Source organism: Xiphias gladius, chromosome 20 (genome assembly GCF_016859285.1).
Source record: "Xiphias gladius isolate SHS-SW01 ecotype Sanya breed wild chromosome 20, ASM1685928v1, whole genome shotgun sequence".
NCBI lineage: Eukaryota > Metazoa > Chordata > Actinopteri > Istiophoriformes > Xiphiidae > Xiphias > Xiphias gladius.
Genome location: NC_053419.1, coordinates 5,967,476 through 5,989,408, shown reverse-complemented (window position 1 = coordinate 5,989,408; position 21,933 = coordinate 5,967,476). Strand labels below are relative to the sequence as shown.

Below are 21,933 nucleotides of genomic sequence, written 5' to 3'. Positions count from 1 at the left end.
GACCTGTGGCGGGGCTCCGCACATCATATCCCAGGTCCCGTAGTGTCCCTTGGCTTGTCTGTGACGTCTCACGGCGTCAGTGAAGGCTGGTGTCTGAACAGTGCAGTCCTCGGACAGACCTGTTGGGGGCAGGAAACAGCAGAGCAGATGCTTCATAACATTACTGATGCAACAACCAGCCCCCCCTTTTAAAAGAAAAAGCAATTGGCTGAAATGGTCTTAGTAGCTAGATGGTGGGGTGCTTTTTTTTCCATTGTATTAAAGTCAAGTCTCAGAGTGCTCTGCAACAACTAAATGGATGTTTACTTGGTATGAGCTACTGGGGTATTTGGACATTTTACTGGCTTTTGCAGAATCCCACACTAACAACAGTTTCCATAACATCTGAATCACCTCTGCGGGACGGTCTGAGAGGATCATTTTGGCCAGCGGCCAACCGTTAAGTCACAGTTGCTGGAGTCTAGAACAACACATGCACAATCGGCCCCTATCACACACAGCTGTGTCATCCCTCAAAACAGGAAGATGTTGGCTTGTTGGAGGACAGATTTCATGCGGTTGCTATGGTTACTGTCCCTGCCAGCAGACAGGACAATAGAAGCAGTTCACAAAGCACTCTACAACATGCGTGTGTTTTTAGGAAGTTGGTTCTCAACATTTGTGTTTAAATAATGAAAATACATCACTAGCTGAGTGGCTGCCTCTCTGCCTCTCTCGAGGCCACAGCACTGAAGCACACTGAGTGCTGAAAGTCATACATCTCTCACAAAAGAGTATAAACAGGTGTATGGAATAAAACATACCTATAATTAGCTGTTTGCCCTTGGCAGCAGTTCTTCCTTCAAATAAAAGTGACGCATGTTTCAGTTGTGTTTTCTCCTGTGACAAGAAAAAGTGTGTCCTTCTGATGCACAAAATTTTAATTAAAGGATAGTTTTGCTGTTAGCCCTTATTGAAGTGTTGTTTACCATTATTTATTAGAGGCAACAATATATTACAACTTCAACTATAGCAGCCAAAGCTTTTTAAAAAGCTTACCCCTCTGCTGCAGCTTTTACTGGGCCTCAACACTTGTACTTTTCAATTCCTACATATTTCCATTTTGCAGTGATGGAAGAAATATTTAAACACTTTATTTAAATATATATACCACAATGATACTGATTTGCCTTTTAAAACTTTACATTAACAGCAGTCTAATGTTTATGATGGCAGATGTCACTACAGGCATTACAACCACTGACATTGCAATAAATGTTATGTTGAAAGGCAGCTGAAATGGGCCCGACCAATAAACAGAAGTCACATTCCTGTACTTATTTCACCGCTGTAACTGAATTCATTTTTGATATTGTCAAGACATCTCTCCAGCCCAACCAGTCTGGCCGTTCTCCTCTTACATCTCTCATCAACAAGGTGTTTCCGTCCGCAGAGCTGCTGCTCACTGGATGTTTTTTTTGTTTTTGGCACCATTCTGAATAAATACTCTAGAGACTGTTGTGTATGAAAATCCCAGGAGATCAGCTGTTTCAGAAATACTCAAACCAGCCTGCCTGGCACCAACAATCATGCCACAGTCAGAGTCACTGAGATCACATTTTTTCCCCTTTTCTGATGTTTGATGTGAACATTAACTGAAGCTCCTGACCTGTATCGGCACGGTATTCTCCACGGCACTGTTGCCACATGATTGGCTGATTGGCTAATGGCATGAATAAGCAAGTGTACAGATGTTCCTAATAAAGTGCTTGGTGAGCGTATATACAGTATTTATGTTTGGTGACGCTGCTCTCAGCATTGCAGCGTCCATCTTGCCATTTTTTTAGGCTGTTGAGGTCCTAAGAAATGAGATGACAGAGTTTCCTGTACTGCATAATGCATGAACGGATGGTTTACCCTCAGCATGCCTGAGAGATAATCTTTTTGTTGTATGTGAAGTCTGTCATGCACAAGTACCGATGTGCATGTGTGTGTCTTTATTGCCTGAATGTCTATCAGGTTGTTTTGTGTGAGGCTATAAGTCAGTGACTCAGAGGAGGCCGACAAAGACGGGAAGTGGCCAAAGAGTGGGGGGGGGCAGATACAGAGCCAGACAGGAAGCCGTCTCTGCTCCCAGCACAGCAACTCTGCGCTGACAGACTGAGGATTGTTTTGGCACAAGTTTTGGACACCGAAGTTAGAAGCACAGTGGGAAAATAACTGCAATGCTGGTCAGCGGCCAGCCATCATTTGGAGGTCAAATGCAGAAAAGAGTCTGAGGGATGCAGCAGTAGGCTGACTGATGGTTTGCTATTCTTATACCCCACCATTCAAGACCCACAACAACACAACATAACAAGTGTTTTTGACCGAGGAGTTTTTCCCATGAATATAATTTATTTGGACGGTTTTTACATGCCTGAATCCTAATGGAAAATGTAACTAGCATGTTGTCAAAGATTAAATTAAATTTTAGCATGGGAGATAGTCGCATAAGCATGCACAGATGTTTATTATGTTATACCACCTGATATTAACCTGTTCCTAGTTTAGCTTAGAACAACTCCTTCACTGAACACTAGCTGTTTAACACCATGCCTGCCACCTTGTGCAGCAGGCTTTCTGTTCCTCGCTGTTACGTATCGTGCAGAAACGCTGGCGCAGCAAAAGCGAGTATATTGGTGCAAAGGAGGTAAATACTTTGTGGAGCTGAGGTAGGAATAGCAAGCATCAAGCAGCACAACTTAGTCTGTCTTTCAAGCAAACCTGCCCCAAACACACCCATGTGAACACCTCAATATTCTTTTAATGAAACTGTAACTTTCAAAATCCCCACCAAAAAGTAAATTAGAAAGAGTGAAGTCAGGTATTGGAAGGCAAAATTGTCAATCCTAACCACAGAGTTTGGAGGTCTTCCCTTCAATTAAATAGTCCTTTTTATGGAGCCAGCATCTAGCGACCATTAGACGAACTGCATCTTAAGGCACTTTTCTCAGTGGGCACAACAGCAGTAGCCAACCAACTGGACAATACAATAACGCACATGTTCATTTATGTCCCCTAACTCTTACAATACTTCCAAACTTGTTTGGATGTTTTTGTATTTTACTCATGTTAGCTAACTGGTTGCGACAGCAATAGGAACCCATTACGTACAGATCAAGTAGTTAAGTAGTTGATGATAGATTGCTGACCTACTGTAGGTGACAATCTCCTGTTGTGGGTAGGACAGGAAGTTGTGAGGAAAGGCTGAGAACCATCGGGCTTCAACAGTCAGCCTTTGTGGTTGCTGTTTGGTTTTCGCTCTCCACAATCAAAATCTCTGTCTTATTTATTGGATGATGTTAAATATATTTGCACAATGAACCAATTCAACTCTTTCCAAAAACAGTGGGGTCACTAGGGCCAGATCACCAGTGTGAAATGCCTGAAAGTAATTTCTTCTACATTTTCAGCTTGTTGCTCACTTGAAGAGAAGTTTCCTCCTGGTGCCAACAGAAAAAGGAAAACATTTTTTGATGATCGCCCCAGCCAATGAACAACTACACATTCTCAATGTTACTAAACCAAGCTAGATCAAGGAGCGGATTACAGTTTCTTTGTACTGTGTGACTGTGTGACTCTGTGTGTGTGTGTGTGTGTGTGTGTGTGTGTGTGTGTGTGTGTGTGTGTGTGTGTGTGTGTGTGTGTGTGTGTACTTTGTATAAATAGCACATGTGGCAGCATTTACCACGGTCTTTTTATTTGAGGCATTTCCCTCCGTGCCTTGCCCACCACGTTCTGGCTGGTAGGATTTGAGCAGCAGCCAGGGACGAGTTCCCGGGCCTTCAGATCCACAAATGTGTGTGTACAGTATGTTTCTGAGTTTAGATGTAAAATATATCGAGCCTTCAACTTCAAGCCACCTGCCGTCATGTCGAAGCAGGTTTTAAACACTTCTTTAAAGCATTCACACTGCTGCTGCTGCTCCCACTGAAACGCAGACGTAGGATTTCCCCATATTGTGCAGCCCTATGGAGCCAGCAAAACCCACAGTACAATAAACACTCACTGAAACATAGAATCAGCCGCAGACATAACAAGCACATGACTGAATAGGTGATTTTAGCAGATCTGTGCCTCCAGTAGTAGAAAACAAGCCACTGCTTGAGACCCTGGATTGGTTTATTGTGTATATTAGTACACACTATATTGTCAAAATTTTGAATCATACAGCATGCTGAGAAACACACTGCTCTGCTACCGACAAACCGTAAACCTGGGTTGAAATGTTCTTTCATTATCCTTTGAATGTACTCGTCACAGGTCTCTTTCTGCTGAGTGGAATTGGTCTGAGGTCTGTGGATCAAAGCAGAGTGTTGGTGACTGGTTTTAAAAGCTGTGGGGGTGGATGTTTTGCTGTGATTGATGGTTCTCTGGTGGCCCGGCGGCAGCTCGGAGCAGTCTTTGACTACTAATGTGCCGCCCTGCAGCCTGCATCAGACTGGCTGCTGAGCTGCTGGCTGCTGGTCCAAGAGCAAAAACAGAACCTGTTAATAGCAACTAGCAACTAATAATTATTTTCATTATCAATCAATCACTTGATTTAAAAAAAAAAAAAAAATGAATTGTGAAAAATGTCAAAAAATTCTAAGTTTGGAGATCCTAAAGATGCTTGTTTCGCTTGATCACAACACCGTCATCGGGACATAGAGACAAAAACCTGCCTGATTGTTTAATCTTTCATATTGCTTGCTCCACTGTAAAGCTGAATCGCCACATCCCAAGACCTCAGTAACAGAGCTGGTGTGTAAAATGTCGCACACTCTCTCTGTATTCACCTGCAATGGTGCAAACATCCAGACTGCAAGGTTGACCAATCACATAGGCTGCAGCTTTGTGTTGTGCAGAAAAGTGCGATGAGGTCACCTGATAACTGATCTAATTAACAGGACGCTTTGCAAATCACCCGGTTAAAGAGATGCAAAGCAGCAGCCGATTATTTTATTGGAGAGCTGTTAAAACTAAAAGAGCAGGAGCTTAGTGGATTGAAATAGATCTTCGGTGTATCAGTGTGAATATTTAACTTGTGGTTTTTACTTATCAAAGCCCGTTGAATAGTGTCTGTGTTCAGCTGAAGAACTGCTTTGCTGCAAAGCTTCCACCACTTTATCCTTTTCAGGCACTGCAGCGTTTTCTGCACCATGGCTGACATGCTCTGTATGATTCAGAAGTACTGAATTCAGAGGGGAATTGTCACCTGTGTGCATTAGGAAAACATGAGCGAAGAGCCTCAGATACATTTCTAATACCTTGACCAAATCTCTAGCAATGATTTACTTCATTATAAAAAAGATGTGTTTATTCCAACACACTCAAAGAGAGACATTTTAAAATCGTGGAAATAGTGGACTGTACAGCACATGTAAATGTGAATGTATCTGTAAGTCTAGTGAGCAAGAGGCACTACAGAGAGGGCAGGGGTCAGACTGTAAAACCATTCCCTACCCTCAGGAAAAGTCTTGTACTGGTTCTGGTTTTTCGCAAAACACCAACAAGACAGAGGTGAGACTGGGCGTGTCAACACAGGCCAAAAACACGATTGCCAGTGTACGCTCCCACACCAGCCATGGTGACAGTACAACAGCAACAAAGACTCTGTTTCTTTCAACATATTCCTGGAGCCCAGCCTCCCAACTGGAATGTATGGCAGGGACTCTGGCGTTTACTGAGCATGCCCGAACAGGTATTTTTGGGAAGTAAAGAGTGAGCTATACTGGATACTCAGAGAGGCTGATTTTGTTTCACAGTCAAAAAATGTGTGCACTAAAGTTGGTGCTTGGCTTCTCCGTCATTTGCCCCTTGGCTGGTTTTGACCAAAATTAACAAAACTGACGAAATGAAGCCCATGGTTTTTGGCTCCCTTAACTTTAGGGCTTGCATTGGATGTTTTCCAAACCAATACTGATAATAGACAGCTGCTAGTGTTGTCATGTGTCGTTAAGCAGGAGTTGAGTTGAGTTCATGAAACTCAGTTGCTTGGCAGAACAGTTGGCTAAGTGCAAAACACGGTTGAATCAGGTTAAGCAACTTTGTCAGTGTGATGACGAGCTTAGAGCCAGGTTGTTGTATAAATTAATACAGGGTATGAAGTTTAGTGTATTGGTCATGACACAGGACTGTTTAGGCTTTAACTTACAGCGGAAACATTTAGACATACTATAGTGCATGGTTGCTTGCATCTTCCTGTAGGTGCTGAGTGGTTTGATGCAGCTGACCCAATGATAACAACAACTCTGTGTGCATGATGATCCATCCCAACAATCACTTAAAGCACAATTACAGATAATTTAGCCATATATTAACTTTAAGCTGTCGAAGCCAAAAAGCTCAAACAACACAAACAGCATTATAATTATGTGTGCACACCCACAAGCATGTAACACCACATGCTTTGCGAATGTAGGTGTTTGAAAATTAGGGTCAGCTAAGGTAAGGTCTTGTCTTTGTGGATCAGATCTTCCATATTCTAAAGAATGAGGATGAATGTGCTTTGTTGCCAAAACATCTTAGTTAATATTAAAATGTTATTTCCCTAAAGTTAAATGAAATAATCCATGTGAATGTACTTGAGTGTTGTCTGCTGCAAACGTAACAATGTGGCTTTATCTACAATATGTAATTATACTGTCAAAGAGTCCAAGATTCATGTGATAGAAAGACTGGAAAACAAATATTTCAAGTAAATCAAAGAATTACCTGTATTTTTTTCTGTAAATTAGAACTTTACTTTACTCATAAATTCATAATTTGTATGTGAACCTTTATAAATAATCTACACTTGATCTACAATCAACACCAGCTGCCTTTGCAGGCAGCAGCATTCAAACAGGCCTGATCACGTTTCAGTGCAGCAGCCATTTATCACTGAATCTCTGGAGTTTTGTATTTTAATCTCAACTTCCCCAAGTTCCCAGTCCTTCTGATTCTATGTCTTATGTCTAAATAAAGCACACTGCATGTGAGATCACACACTCACAACCACGTGCATGCATTCATAAAACCCCCAAAATGTAACTTGACACTCTTCAAAATAAGGCAGCGAATTAGCTTCCCTATGCTGTACTGCAAAATGCAGATTTAAATATACCTGCCAATTAAAACTTGATGTATAATTTCCATTTAACACGCCATGGGGCAAACAAAGTCTGGAAGCAGGCCAATCATTTCCAATTCAGATTCTTTTACACAAAGCCCAAAGGTGTTGCTTTAAGTTGTCTTGCCAAGCCGAGAGATAGCAACAGTATGACAACCTGACAAAAAAAAAAAAAAAAAATGGATTACATCATGTTTGCACATCCTCCGGCATGTCTCTGCTTTCAGTGTCTCAGCCCAGCAACATGAGTAATGCCACCACAAGACGAAACCTTACTAGCAGAAGAGATCAGTCCTCCACCCTGATAAAACAAGCATTCTCTAATGTTCAATCAAATGCAAAAAATGCTCTGCAGTATCCTCCAAAATACCATCGATTCACAAACAAAAGCCAGCACTCAGATAATGGTGGCATGCTCAAAACAGACAACGGCTGGGAAAAAGGGGGACAAAGACCTGGAACATAAAAATGCAATTAATAAGGGAAAAGCAGAAACTGATTTAGACATTTTTTTCCACGTAGTTTGTTGCAGTTCATTCTGGGAAGTTGCTGCCTCTTCCCCTTTTTAAAAGTAATTTTTTAATGTTGAAATGTTTTTTGCCAAAAACCCCTCTCCGGAAGATGCCATTTGGTGGACCATCACAGTACTATATTAAGCAACTAAGCAGAGTCTATTTTGCTGTTCTTTCACTTTCTGCAAATATTTCACAATAAAAGCCTTCCAAGAAAGTGAAGGGATTAGGGCTCCAATAAAGGATTATTCTGACATTGATTAATCTATCATTGGTTTGATTAACTGATTATTTGTGGTAAAAGTTTCCATCACAATTTCTCCGAGGCCAAGGTAACATTTTCAAAATGCTTGTTTTGCCTGACCAACTGTCCGAAAAAATTGTATTCAACTTGCAATGATTTAAAAACAGCGAAAAGCAGCAAAACATCACACTAACGAAGCTGGAACCAGAGAGTGTTTGACATTTCTGTCTTAATTAATTTTGTGTCAGTTGACAAGTCAGTCATTCAACTGATGGCTTCAGCACTAGAAGGGATTATACTCCTCACTGCTGAAAGCTTTTTATTGTGCAACACACGGAGGAAGCGTCGAGTTTGCATAAACAGCAAAGAGCAAATATGAAACTAAATTTGAACACATGTAACTCTGGTTCTCTCTTTTGTTGAGCTATTTTAGTTACGCAGATTTTGTCTGGGCTGTAAAGTTTGCAAAACCTGGATCCTCTGATCCAATGACAACAACATGTCACACTGCAACCAAGACCAAATATTAAAAATAAACAAATACACATCAATCCTGCAGCATCTCATATTCACAGATCAACCAGCTCACTCAGATGGTATTTAAAGGCTTCACACCGCGACACGCTCACACACACACGCCCTTGTCTGAACCACCAACAAAAGTAGAAAGGCACTAATTGTCCAGGGGGGGAGGAGAGAGACCGAGAAAAACTGCTGGTTTTCAAATGTTGCACACGTACTGTAAGCTCTGAGCAACTGAGTTTATCAAATTCATCAGTCGTCTCTTACGCTCATCACAGTTCTCAATAAATGATCTGAAAGTCACTAACTTAACAGTGACTTCACTTCTACTTACTGTAAGTAGAAGTGAAGTCACTGTGTGCGTATGTGTGTATTGTTACCATTGTTACTGTGTCGGACACAGTCCTGCAGCACAGCGTGCCACTTCTTCTGCTCCTTTTCCGTCATCACACAGAAGTAGTGGTGACGGGCGTACGGATGCCACAGGATGAGAGGGAACTGGGTCGCGCACTTGACAAACGGATTACTGCCCACTTTGGCCTTGATATCTACAACAAATCACACGACAGAACAAGAATGAGAAACTAGAAGATTTAGAAAGTTGCAGACAAATAGGAAAAAGGAAAGATAAAATTCCAACTGATTTTTTTTTTTTAAAGGGGGAAATGAAACAACGAAAGATTTTGCACAATTTCAGTCTTTACTTTGGATTGAGGATTTTGTACAACATCATCTCCAAAAACTGTGATTATGGTAAATTTTGTGTCGAGTTTTTGTGTGGAATCATTAATTGGGACAAAATACTTTTTTAAACCAATAGTAAATAAACAATAATATTGAATTACTGCCAGTCGACTGTTGGATAAGAAAAACAGTTGCAAACAGACTATATAAATGATGAACCATTTATTTTCTGTTTTTCTCATATATTGTTATACATTTCCTTTGTCTGTCCTTTTCTTACCTGGCAGGCTGGTATTAATCAGCTCTATGTACTCCTCCATTGAGGTCAGGGCCTTGTACCCGGCACAGTTGATGGTTACTTTTGGGTGCAGTCTCCGTTCATGTGCCTGTTAGAGAGATGGCAAACACACTGAACTGTTTCACCGCAAGGGCCCAGATCACCAAAACAGACAGCATTTTAGTCAAGTGAGCGAGAACTCACTGTTTTGCTCTCATAGAGGCTGATGGTGTAGCTGTTTGGCACGGATACGAAGCGGTTCCTCCACTTCCGATTCTCCTCCAGGTACTGAAACAGACTCCCTGAGAAGATGGACCGGCCCGCCAGAGGGTCCTGAAAAATAACAGACTCAATAACAGCACTAAGGTATAATGCGTTAGCATAGTTTATTTATCATCGTATATTGTGATACAAAGCACAATATGTGCGTACATTTTGTATTAATGAGATCTTTGATAAAAAGTTTGGGTTTCATTAGTCAAATTTTAATAATGTTCTCACTAGTTCCCCCCTAACTATGCAAGAGGCCTGAAGCCTAAGTGGTTTTTCCAAACATCCGAGGCGGAGATTTTTTACCCAGTAACACACGAGTGTTTACACACAGATGCGCACCACCCACGTTCCTTTTAGATTTCCTGTCTTGGATCAAATAATCCTGTAACTCAGACCACTCGGAGAGGAAGGAAAGACCGAGGCAGGCAGAGGGGAGTAGCAGAGCTGAAACATAAAGAGGTGCTTTTGTTTGACAGCATATTGACTGCTGGTTGTTTGCTGCAAAATGTTAAATTATCCGTGGATTTTTGTGCATGAGTGACAGGGTCACTTGTGATGATGTCAAAGTAGCGCAGGAAGACCACAGGCTAATAATACAGATTGTTTTTGGATTTTTAGCGTTTTTCACTGAAAACACTTAGAAGGATGTTATAAGTTTTAACAATTTTCACTGGGATATTGCGTACTTATGTACTTTATGTACCCCAAAAGATTGGTTTTCTGCTGTAATGACACACTGTTCGCTACACAAATGTTTGTTCAGCACAGAAATGCTTCCAGTAGAGAAAAAAAAGTGAATTAAAAAAGGGAGAAAATACAAATTAGGTGCTGATTATGCATCCCTCGACAGTATATACCCCTCTAATAAAAAACAAGGGGTTAAACCATAGTGTTCATGGTGCAAATGGCAAATTAAACAACTCAAGACAGATTTTTGTACTATTGGGTACTATTGTATATCACATCACCAAAGTAAGCAAAGACAGATTAGCAGATTGGAAAAAAAGAGATCTACTGCGTGTTGTGTGTGTATGTTTGTGATTGCACAGTGTGGGTTCACAAATGCATAATTTTGCATTTCTGTCACAAGCACACACAAGCAGCTGTCCTCCACATAGCGAAGACAGCAGATGAACTGCCATAACAGAACTCCAAACAGCATCTCTGTTCATGTGTGAAATATGCTCCACTTTGCCTCCAGCGACCGAATACATGGACAAAAGTGGGACCTTCAGTACACGAAGACGGCTTGAATACAAAAACCAGAGAGGCAGAGCGGAGGGCTCGCTCGTTAGGTGATGCACTGGTACATGGACCCGAGAATGAGCTCATTCATGTAGTGTGTATAACATCAAGCTCTTTCGGCCAAACGAAGCCCGTAATGATGCCAGTTTATGTTACACAGAAATCATTTGGCTACAAACAGTGGTGTGAATTTGTTCATCTTCCTAATCCTGAATAGCACATTTTGATCATTAGAACCACATTTTTAATTGCTCAGTTTGCAAATGACATCAGGGGTAGAAAAGCAATTCCTATAGGACAGGAAGTTTTATCCCTCTAATGGTAATAATGACACGGTGCTCACAAAGTTAAGGGCTGACATTTGGAAACACGGCGTCTTCGCTAAACAAAAAAATCAGATGGGTCAAGAAACACAAATGGTCAGACGATTAGACAGGTTAGCAAAGCTTACTGGGAATTATTACCCTCACTGTCTGTAAGCATCTATCAGGGTCTACACACTGATCTCCTGCTTTAACTTGTATCCTGTCTCAGTTGTACACACACACATACACAAACACACCTCTAAATAAAGTGGTTTAGATAATCACACTAAACTGTTGACTTGTTTCAAACCCTCCAGATCGTCTGACTGTTGGTGTTTGTTTCCCCATTGGACATTGGACTTTGTTGTTCCCCAGATGTCAGCAATTACTTTCATGGTATACTGTTAATGACGGTCAGACCTACAAAAATAAGATCCAAGTTGTGATAAACTGGATTTATTCTTTAATGTCCAATTTCATATGGCATTAAAGAGATCACAACAAATTTGTTTCAGAAATTACAGCGATATCAGAATGCAGTCACAGATGGAAGTAACATGGTTTTTTTTTTGCATACTTTGTTGATGTCTGTTATCGTTCTATCCAATGAGCAGGTCTGAACCTCTTTTAAAACACAGACAATGAACTTGCCTTTCTGTGGAGCAGCTGTGACTGCGTCCCTCCTCCTCCTTCTATCTCGAAGCGGACGCTGTTGAAGAGAGCGACTGCATACTGCTGCTGGTACACATCACTGAACTCCTTCATCACGCCTCCGGTCCGAGCTGCGGGGGGGGACATGGACATGAGATCAGGGAACATCCCTACTAGACAAACTAATTATTAGACGACTGACACAAATTCTATTAGGTTTCTGTAGCACTTTTTTTATACAGTAGAAGATAGGATGTTACGTTCCACTGTTCTGTTTAACAAGGTAAAGTGAGATGTTTTTAAGTCAGAAATCAACCCAGTTGTACAGTGAAATGCACAAAATGCAGGTAGCTAAAATTTAAAAAGTAATACTTCAGGGCATGTTTTTCAAAATTGATCAGTATTGCAATTTCAAATGTCTTTGTTAAATATTAACCGAGTGTAGATGGAGAGCTGCAGCTCTGCTGTGAAGACATGCTGCCTTTTTTGACATGGTGAGATGAAGGCCGTTACTTTCACCGCCGCTATCAGCTCTTTATGAAAAGTGCCATACAGTAAAATTTAAAATGGGCCTTTTAGATAGGGACTCACGTGCAGCGCTCACAAAGAGATACCTACCATGTATTATAAGCACAAACCACTCTATATCATGGCTGTCTGGCACAAGTCTGTCGTTGAATGTAATTACTGCTCGGTAAACGCTATGAGTAAATATTGAGGAGAGACCTGCCAATATTCTCTAGTTTAAAATGTCATTTTCATCTTGTTGCAGCTCTTTATTGAATCTGCTATGTTTACACAGTTTAACATTTAAACCCATGTTTTTATATTGCACCATTCCATCAAGTGGAAATATTCTAGATGTTGTTAATAGCTTTATATTATACACTTCCTGTCAAATTCAGCATGAGCCTCAAGTTATCATCATTATAAATAGAATATTTGGGGGTTTTAGACTATCGGTTGGACAAATCAAGACATCTGAAGACAAGTCTGCGAAAAAAAAATGGGCGAGAGGACATTCAATGGCAGCCTGACCCTGCTTCTGGCAGCTGCTGTGTGTCTCTCTTTGTCTATGATAATGTGGTGCTGATGTGCCAACAGATTAAGTATTTTGTTATGTGTGAAACCTATACTAAAGTATAAATTCACAAGATGTTCCACATCCCTCATTTTAATACAGGTTAAAATGACACCTGGCCTAAAATTATGACTTTATACTCATAATATTACAACCTTATTCTCAAAATCTGAGAATTTCTTTTCCCTCAGTGTGGCCCTAATACTCTAATAGTCTTATTATCAGATATGTATACAGTGAATGATTATTTAATAATGAAATTAATTGTTAGTTGCAGTTCCAACTTGGAGTGGAAGCAGAATCTCCCAGCAGGGATCAGTTAAGGTGAATCATTGTTCTTCAGAAATCCTCTCACTGCTTGACTCAGCTTTTCTTTTCCACCACTCTCTGCAAGAAGCATCCAAATAAACAGTGAAAGAACATGCAGGAGGGGACATGAGCTTTTCCCACATTCCAGTGCTGGAAAAAGAGACAGATTGGGAGCCAACCAGTGTGTTTGACTCGATCAGCAGCAGACAGTGTTGACTAGGATCTGTTTCTAGAAGGGACAACACAGGAAGGAGGGAACCGGCCTGCAGTGGGAGAGCAGGAAGGAAAGAGCTGACAGGACAGGACAGACGGGGAGAGAATGTGGAGGAGACGGGGGACAGGGACGTGCAGACCTATTACAAACATCGTGTCATTCGAGGAGGAGATGAGTGGAAAGGTTAGAGGATTACAGGAAGATAATGAGACAGCTGAAACAAAGACTGAAAACGATGGAAGACTCAGTGTACCTCCTGAAAGCAGTGTTTAGTAAGGCTGGGTCTCAGATAAGGTCTGATACCCAGACCCAGACCAGTACTATCTTGGTACTGACCGAAATGTGTCCATAACAACAAGTATCAAAAACTGTCAAGTAAAGAATGTTGGCTCTGAATGTCTGGTCAGTAAAATGTTAATAATGCTCGAATTAAGGTTTTGAAGAAAGCCTTTTTTTGGGTATATGTACTAAATTTTTTTTTTTTTCCTGTTCACTACCATGTAATGCTTTTAGTCTGGGAGTAGACCAAACGGATCCCTGTGAGATGAAAAAATCGCTCTACGAAATGTATCTAGAGCTCTTAGTGCAGTGTGCAGATCCTTTAAGTTTGAGTTCTGGCTTCAAATCATTTTGTCCCTTTTTTTTTTTTAAATTGTGGATACTGGACAAAAACTCTCTCTATCCTGTGTAAACTTCCACCAGATAAGTGCTGCAGAATGGGGCCTCCATTCCAAACATGGAAGAGTTGGTACTTTCCACTGGTCCTCATGCTGTGCCAAAGTCAGCAGACTGGAAAGCTGTACATGGACAGTGTTTTAGGCACTTGGAAATTGGAATTTGGGAACAAAGAACAGATCATAAAACACACACTCAATCCTACGTTTCAACCTGTATAGTATGCATATACATAAGTGGAGTACAGTAGTGATACTTAATGATCTTTGAATATGGACAGAAAACCCAGGTAACATGTTTCTGGGTGGATTGAGCTGTCTTTCGGGGTGATGATTGTCTCACTTGAACACTGTATACCCCTGTAGTCCATCAGCACTGACTGTATACGAAGCAGTGGCCAAGCTAAACAAGCTGCGACGCATCTGACAGCAAAACCCAGATCAGTTTGTGTTGAAGCAGCTCTGAGGAATTTTTCACAAAGTAGGATTAGCATTTTACCCACAAAACCTGTCTTCAGAAATGTTATTTATTGTTAGAACTCATTAAATGGCGTGACTGAAATATGAGATGCTGACACAAGCTGTTGGCTCGTGTTGTCTTCATCATTCACTCCCTGCTTTCTTTCGGTAAAAAGTCTCAGTCTTGTTCTGTGTTTGAGAAATACCTGCAAGATCTCTATTATGGCTGAAATCAGCAGCTTTAGTCTCCCTTAAGCCTGGATGGATGGACATAAACTGTGTGGGTGAACACACCGTTATGATCTGCATTTGTACGTGTGTGCCTGCATATTGCGTCTCTGTTGCGTTGACTCGCAAGGGAGGAGATCATTGTGTGAGAATGTGCTTAGGCAGCGAGGATGAAGAAATCACCTTGTTGGGAGGAACGCACTCCAAACAACTCCCAACGCAGAAATGCTGAGTCGTCTTCGCACACACACACAAAGTGCACAACCGCTACCAAAGAAGCTTTGTAACTTGTACTTTAAAGGACATGCTATTCATCCATCATGCTCACAGAGCCCACACGCCAAGGAGACAGCAAACGATCTTCAGAGACACGGGTGGAGACGACACTGAGGGAGGGTGTGTGAGAACAAGACAGCAGCTTCTTCTATTAATCTTGTGACATGTCTCTACCTGCTTTACCTCTGCAGCTTCACTCAATATCTTCTCCTCTCCCCCATTTCTTCTTTTTCTCAACAGGCTGATAAGCAGGAAATATTGCACAATGTGAGGTATTCTAGCTGTAAACTTAAAATGATGGAAGTGCTATATACAGCTGTTCAGAAGTTTATGTTTATTTAATTCTGACCCTAGCTGTTTGAAGTAATAAAGTAATATAAACCTCCCTTCCCGCCATTTGTGGCAACCCTGCACTTTACCAGACTGGCAAAAAGGCAGAGAGATTTTTCCATCAGTTCATTTTTCGATCATTGCAGCGATACTGCGCTGTATACTGCACACCTTTTGGCTCAGTCTCTTCAAATACGCAATCACAAACACAGCAGATGAAAAACAGAGAAACAAACCATCACCACGAGAGGCTGCCTCCAGCAATGTTATTCTTACTATTTCCATATCTTTCTGAGAGTACTTCTCTGTCTGATACACAACAAGCAGCAACAACAAGCACACTGTGTGTCTGGACCTCAAGAACATAATCTCTGGTTTCTGGAAGTGGTTTCTTCATGCAAGTACGCCTGCCAGCATACACACACACACACAAACACAGCTCCAGTCCTGAAGCTGTAGGCACGTCCTGACCCAGCCTAAGATGACTCTGACAACGGTTTCTGGACAGCAAGTGTCTGGAGGATCTGAATGCCAACTCAAACATGAAAACAAGCAAGTTTTGTCCCATATCCTTAGCCTTGGTCCTATTATTCAATGCCAAACTGCTTCTAGCGATGACAGTTTTATAATTTCAAGGAGTCATCTCCACATCCATGGACGTGTTTCGGCCACTGCACTGTTCCACTGCCTCCCTCGGCTCCCATGCCTTGTGGCAATAATCACACAGACCTGCACAGTGCACAGTGGGAGGCTGGAGCAATCCGGGACCTAAATAGCAGTCAGTCCCAAACTTATACAAACATGCTTCCCTTCGGGAAACCTACTTATTATCTCTGAGAAATAGGCCTGCAGCAGAGCTGGGATTTACAGGAGCTCTTTGAGTGGAGCCGAGCAACAATGCACTGTTATAAATGAGAGGAGAGCAGGGAAAAATGTGACACTTATTAAGGCATTTACCACATATTTAGTTTGATTTTATGTACAATTCCGTTTGGTTAATCTAAAATAGAACTTACATTCCATAAAACACATGAGCATGCCTTTTATTGGCTACGATTCAAGTGATTCTGGCAAAAAGAGCTGGAAAATCAGATGAAACAATTATGCTGATTGTGCGGCAATATCCCCACTGGAGGATATAAAAACTTAATAAACCTGTTACAGAGTTTTATTGAAATTCCAGTGCTGTTTTTGCATGTGAGTCAAAGAACTTTCAAGCCACTCCAGTCTGTGAGAAACTGACTGTATCTGTCCCTCACCCACGGCTCAGACACTCATCTCTTACCTGTAATCATCTCCCGCCTGCTCTCGTCCAGGTGAGAGGAAACCACGTCCCCCATGGTTACAGGAGAGCCCAACAGGTCCCGCAAATGTGTCCGCGCTGGTTACAGGTCGGGCTCCAGGTGAAAAGAGGCCTCGGTGATATTTCCAGCAGTCCCAGATACCCGCGCTGAGCCGCTGGGAAAACCTTCCTGCTGAGAGGCACACGGCGCTGGCTCTGCTGCGCGTCTTCTCGCCCGCTTTCCCTGACGGAGGCGGAGGCGGAGGCGGACGGGAGGCGAGGTAAACGAATGCGCCGCCGGCGGCGACGAGGTGAACTCTGGTCGGGTTCCCAGTGGTAGGACACACCCTCTGGGAGTCATCACTGGTCCAACGTGTTCAGTCAGCCCTGCCAAGGGTGTGGCCAGAACCGGGCGCTTAATAGAGTAACAGCATGTACTCTGCATGTGGTTGTTATTTTTTTGGGTGCTGCCCGAGTTTCTTTGGAGTTCAAATTCTAACTTATGAGGATGACATTAAAAATACCAACCTCCACGTGTTGAAAATGAAATGGTTCTCCGTGGTGGATTTGACACATTTCAACTGAATACTGAAGGAGGCCAAAATGAGCCGATGCCCCTGTGAGGGGGGGGGGGTTTCCATGAACCCAGTGTTGGCGTTTTCCCACATAAAGATTCATGCTGCCACCGTGTGGACTTAATGTTGCTGTGTCTGTCCATTTTTATTTTTAAGTAAAGAGCAGATAGTGGTGAAATAGTGATATATTCTCTGAATGTTTGCGGGTCCTTAAAAAGTCTTAAAAGTGTCCAATGTCTAATTTAGTGTGGAAGCCACCAAAATTATCCATATCATATTCTGATCAACTATAATCAGTGAGTTAGGACTTTGTAGTTTACTTGGGTCCCCATTTGTTGGTACCTTGGCAGCTGCCCTTGTCCATGTTAAGACAGTGCACTAACCCAGGAATATTTAAACTTCTACAATAGCCACGTACAACGACAGGAATAATCTCCACTGGTGCCGCCGCAGTCGACAACTTCAGCAGGTGATCAGCAGAAAGTGAAATGACGACCATGGCCATTCAAGTGATAATGCAAAAAAAAAAAAAAGCCGGGCGGCTACTGAAACAGGCTGTTTGCTGATTTCAGCGCGTCAAACAGGAGCATGTGCTGCTTCTCTGTGTTTTTTCGCCACATCCTTATTCTGGACGTTGTTCGGGGCCAAATAAGCATTTTGAAGACATCGGTAATTAACGCAATCACGACCTGCAGCCCTCTCTCCGCCCAATATCAGTATTTACCAAGACACGAGTAAAACCAAACATATGACTTATAGAAAAGGGAATAGCGATTGTTTTTCATATCGTCTGGTATTTCAAGCAAATACACACTATTTTCCCCGCAGACACTCGCTGGATGGCACGTTTCTGGAAAGTAGGCTCTGACATTCACTTCATGATGTCTGAATAACAGAGGGACAGGTGAGGGATTTAAGGACAAGGGGAAGGTGGTAAATGAAGTTTTGTGAATATCAGAGGCCTAATCCAGAGCGGCTGCAGTGCGTTGGTCAAGATAAAAAAAAAACAAAAAAAACAAAAAAAAAAACATGCAGCTGCAGCCAAAACGTCCAAGCCCACCAATGAGGGGATGATGCGGAAGGATACGCAGTGACGTTCCCAACTGGAGGCTCCTCCGCAGCGATGTGAGGTGAGCACAGAGAGGAAGGAGAGAGTGAGAGAGAGAGAGAGAGCGAGGGAGGAAGCAGAGGGCGATCACTCGGTCCAGCACTCAGCAGCATCATGGCACCTATCGGATTAAAGGCGGTGGTCGGCGAAAGTAAGATGGGTTTTTTTTTAAATCTGTTTCTTCTGAACGTGTTGAGTGAGCAAATGCGGCTGTGATTGCGTGTGTGTGTGTGTGTGTGTGTGTGCGTGCGTTTGCAGGATGCGGATGGCTGATAGCGCATCTGGGTGACGGTGATGAAGGTGATGCTGTTGGTGCTCCATTGTATCCTGTTGTAAACCGCCGCCGTGTAGCGAGGGAGCTGCAGGTAACCTGCAGAGACTGGTTTGTCTCGCCGCGCTCCTGCGGCGCGGATGCGCAATTGTATTTCAAGCGGCGGGGACCCGACAGTGTCTTAAACAAGCGGCGACTGGCCTCCTGATAGAAAATGTAGCATCATTCTCCAGAAGGGTGCAGAAAAGCCTGGAGGGAAATGCAGCCCACATACGCCCCTTTAGCCCCAATTGGCGTTTATTTCAGGAACAGTCTGCGCTGCATTGGTGCTGCACCATAAACTGTGGTTTTGCCCGAATTGTTGTGCCACACGATGCTGCAGACACTTGCCTCTCACGTCTTGGCTAGTTAATTATAGCCAATAATGTAATGTAATGCTATTGGTTATAGAGCGACTGGATATTAACAGGCACCGTCCGTGGGATTCCCTGAATCCAGCAGTGCCTCACCCCCCCTGATGGAGCATGAATCGGCTGCGTAAAACACCCTTCGTCTACCGGAGCGCCTCAGTGCTGAGACAAGCTGCTTGTCAGCTGTGTTTCACATTAATGGCGGATGGCATCCGAGACGAGAAAGTTGCCTCGAAAGGCCGCTACCCGAGAAATTCCGCATTATCTGTACACGGGCCGCCGTCCGCTAACGATCGGTGGATGCCCTTTCATCATCACCATGCCCCTTTTCCGGTGGTGCGCCACCGATCAAAGCCGCTCAGCTGTGATCCTGCATCGCTGGGACGCCGTGGATCCGACTGCCCAGTACCTGATTTCTTTGCCATTTAGATTCGCTCATTTCGGCCGATGCTCGGGCAGTGTCGGTGCGTGGTGCTGATGCAGGCCTGGACACGGAGGCTCGGCTCGATTCTCCTCAGGGGGGTCAGCTGGGTGCAAGTGTTGGTGGTCGTGAAAATGTCAGACAGGCCTGCACAGTAAAGCACAGACCCGTGGAGGCCACTTAATGTGAAGGCACGCATCTAATATATAACTAGCGGGTTCCGTAATTTCCTCAGCTGCACGTTTTCCTCATTTTTGGTAACGTGCCCTGCCCGTGGTGCAGGATCTGCTTCACTTGATATCAGTTATCTATCGTATTGATCCGGTTTCACATTTCACTAACTCAAACCCGCACGGTCGCTCTGTAGTGCTGTCTCGGTCTCTGTCAGTAAGGGTGCTGGATCTTTACATTTCTTAAGTCCTATCAGGCTCACTGGTGTATCGGATTTGTCATGGGCACTGCTGCAAAATTTTAGGCCCCCACCCCCACGCTCTTACACATCCACCTCCTTCCTCGTGCACACTTTTTTGGCTATGATGTGATGGAGGGTGAAAAGGTTTGTGCTTTGCCTGGGAATCAGACCTCCCGCATTGAGCAAGAGCATGAATCACCAACGATTACACACCAAAAAATGTCAATGCACTTTGAAGCCACAAGTATAATAGAATATTGTGTACTCAAAAGAAATATCATTATGATAGGTTGTATTTAAAGCTGTGAATATAATATCACATTATGTAAAAAAAAAGAATAAAAAAAAGAATTAAAGGCTATATGTGTTCCACTAACACATATAGCATAAATATAAAACATGATGATAAAATTCCACTGAGAGTACTGAATTATTGGCCAGTCCAGCTGTGGAGTTGGAGCAGATCTTTTAATAGAGGGCTCGGAAATATTGTTTGGCCGAGGGCTATATTGTAGTCGAGGGGAGAAGGGAGCACAAAACCTGCAGTTTTGTGCCCGGGATGACTGGTAGTTGTACTGGATAAGATTTTTCCGTAATATATTTAACATTTTTGATCTACGTCCACAAGACTGGAGTTTTATAGAAATGATATCATCCCACACCTACAACATTACACAACAAAGCTTCACACTGCCAAATAGCCTTGCATGTTCTGTATTATTCAATTATTTAGGCCTTGTAACTGGCAATTACATAACCCAGTTGTAAAACTAAAGGCCCGCACATGCAGGCTCTCACTGTGGCGTGGATCGTCATTTCCAGAACAACCTAAACACTCTGTGAATCTCTCCCAGTAGGTAAAGGCAGGGACGCAGCAAGCAACACCTGCGCTCTGTTTGGCTGAGGGTGAGGCCGGGATGGGATTGGTGGAGGTAGTGGGGGCTGAAAGGGAGGGTGAAACCGTCATGGGCCCTCTCTGCAGCAGTGGATGTATCAGCCAGGAGGAGGGAGGGGGATGGGCAGCAAGTGGAGCTTCACCCTCCCCTTTCATGACTGTATATGAGCACCAGTCCCAGAGAGCAGCAGAGGGAAAATAAGGCTGGATGACGACGCTCTCATCAGTCAGCAACAACCTGAGCTGGAAGATATTTGTTTCCAAGTGATGCTGCTGCTCAGATTGATGAAACTGAGGGAGTACTGCAATTACAGTCCGGTGTTTAAAAAGAAACAATATTATGTAGTTGACATTTTAGAGGCGAACACTCACAGTATGATGCATTCAGGGCTGTTGTACTGAATATCATTATATTGTGCAGGCGTTTATGACTTATTTTGTGTCTACCCAGACATGGAATTAAGTGGCAACTTTCACTCATTCATTCACCTATTTAGAGATGGGTTATATGGATAAAATCTTGAATCACAGTATATGTAATTTTCTGTTTATTGATAATGATGCATACTGCAGTAGATATTCTGTAAATTGAATGGAGAAACTGTTTTTAGATAAAATAACCAGATGAGGATTTCTTTTTTTGGCCAATCAATTGAAATCAGTAACTTACAAATCAAAATACTTATCACATTTCTGCAAAACTCCTGCGAATCCAATAATACCTTAAAGCATTGTGGAATTTCTCTGACCATAGACAAGTTAATATCATTTACAATATAAACCGTATTGCCAAATTGCCAAACCCTACTTTCTTTCATAAATTGTCTTTAGCTGCTTATTCCTCTTGAGGGTCATCAGGTTCATAATGCACATGCAGTGCTGTTAAATCCGCACCCAGCATTCAGCATACATATTAATCAATATCCTGTAGTTGTGTAACAGGTACAAGTGATGCGATTTGTCCACTTAGATAAAATACACCAACTGAGCGAATTGTAGTACTAACAATACATCCTTTACTATAAACTAATCTGTACACAGCGATTTAACTACAGGAAGCCTTGAGGTTAGAAATATTTATGTGAATCATAATTGGCCTATTTTCATCCAGTGACAAAGAAGTCATCAGTAAGCACCTTGTTCAACTTCATTGTAACCTTG

General features: G+C 42.5%; 2 protein-coding genes across 3 annotated transcripts in view; one reads left to right on the top strand and one right to left on the bottom strand.

Annotated features, from left to right (window-relative positions):
* The window catches only part of niban2a (niban apoptosis regulator 2a), a 30,791-nt gene extending 13,845 nt beyond the window's left edge, over positions 1-16,946 (bottom strand). Inside the window, exons 1-6 of the mRNA XM_040156926.1 lie at positions 16,684-16,946; positions 11,828-11,958; positions 9,558-9,686; positions 9,357-9,462; positions 8,773-8,940; positions 4-119 (exon numbers count right to left, since the gene is read on the bottom strand). Coding sequence (XP_040012860.1) covers positions 4-119; positions 8,773-8,940; positions 9,357-9,462; positions 9,558-9,686; positions 11,828-11,958; positions 16,684-16,738 — 705 coding nt within the window. The 5' untranslated portion in view covers positions 16,739-16,946. The remainder of the gene's footprint in view (positions 1-3; positions 120-8,772; positions 8,941-9,356; positions 9,463-9,557; positions 9,687-11,827; positions 11,959-16,683) is intronic.
* Positions 16,947-18,430: 1,484 nt separating this feature from the next.
* Positions 18,431-21,933, top strand: part of stxbp1a (syntaxin binding protein 1a) — a 33,462-nt gene continuing 29,959 nt past the window's right edge. For both annotated transcript variants that reach the window (XM_040157332.1, XM_040157331.1), the window contains exon 1: positions 18,431-18,514. In XM_040157332.1, the coding sequence (XP_040013266.1) occupies positions 18,478-18,514 (37 nt within the window). In that variant the 5' untranslated portion in view covers positions 18,431-18,477. The remainder of the gene's footprint in view (positions 18,515-21,933) is intronic.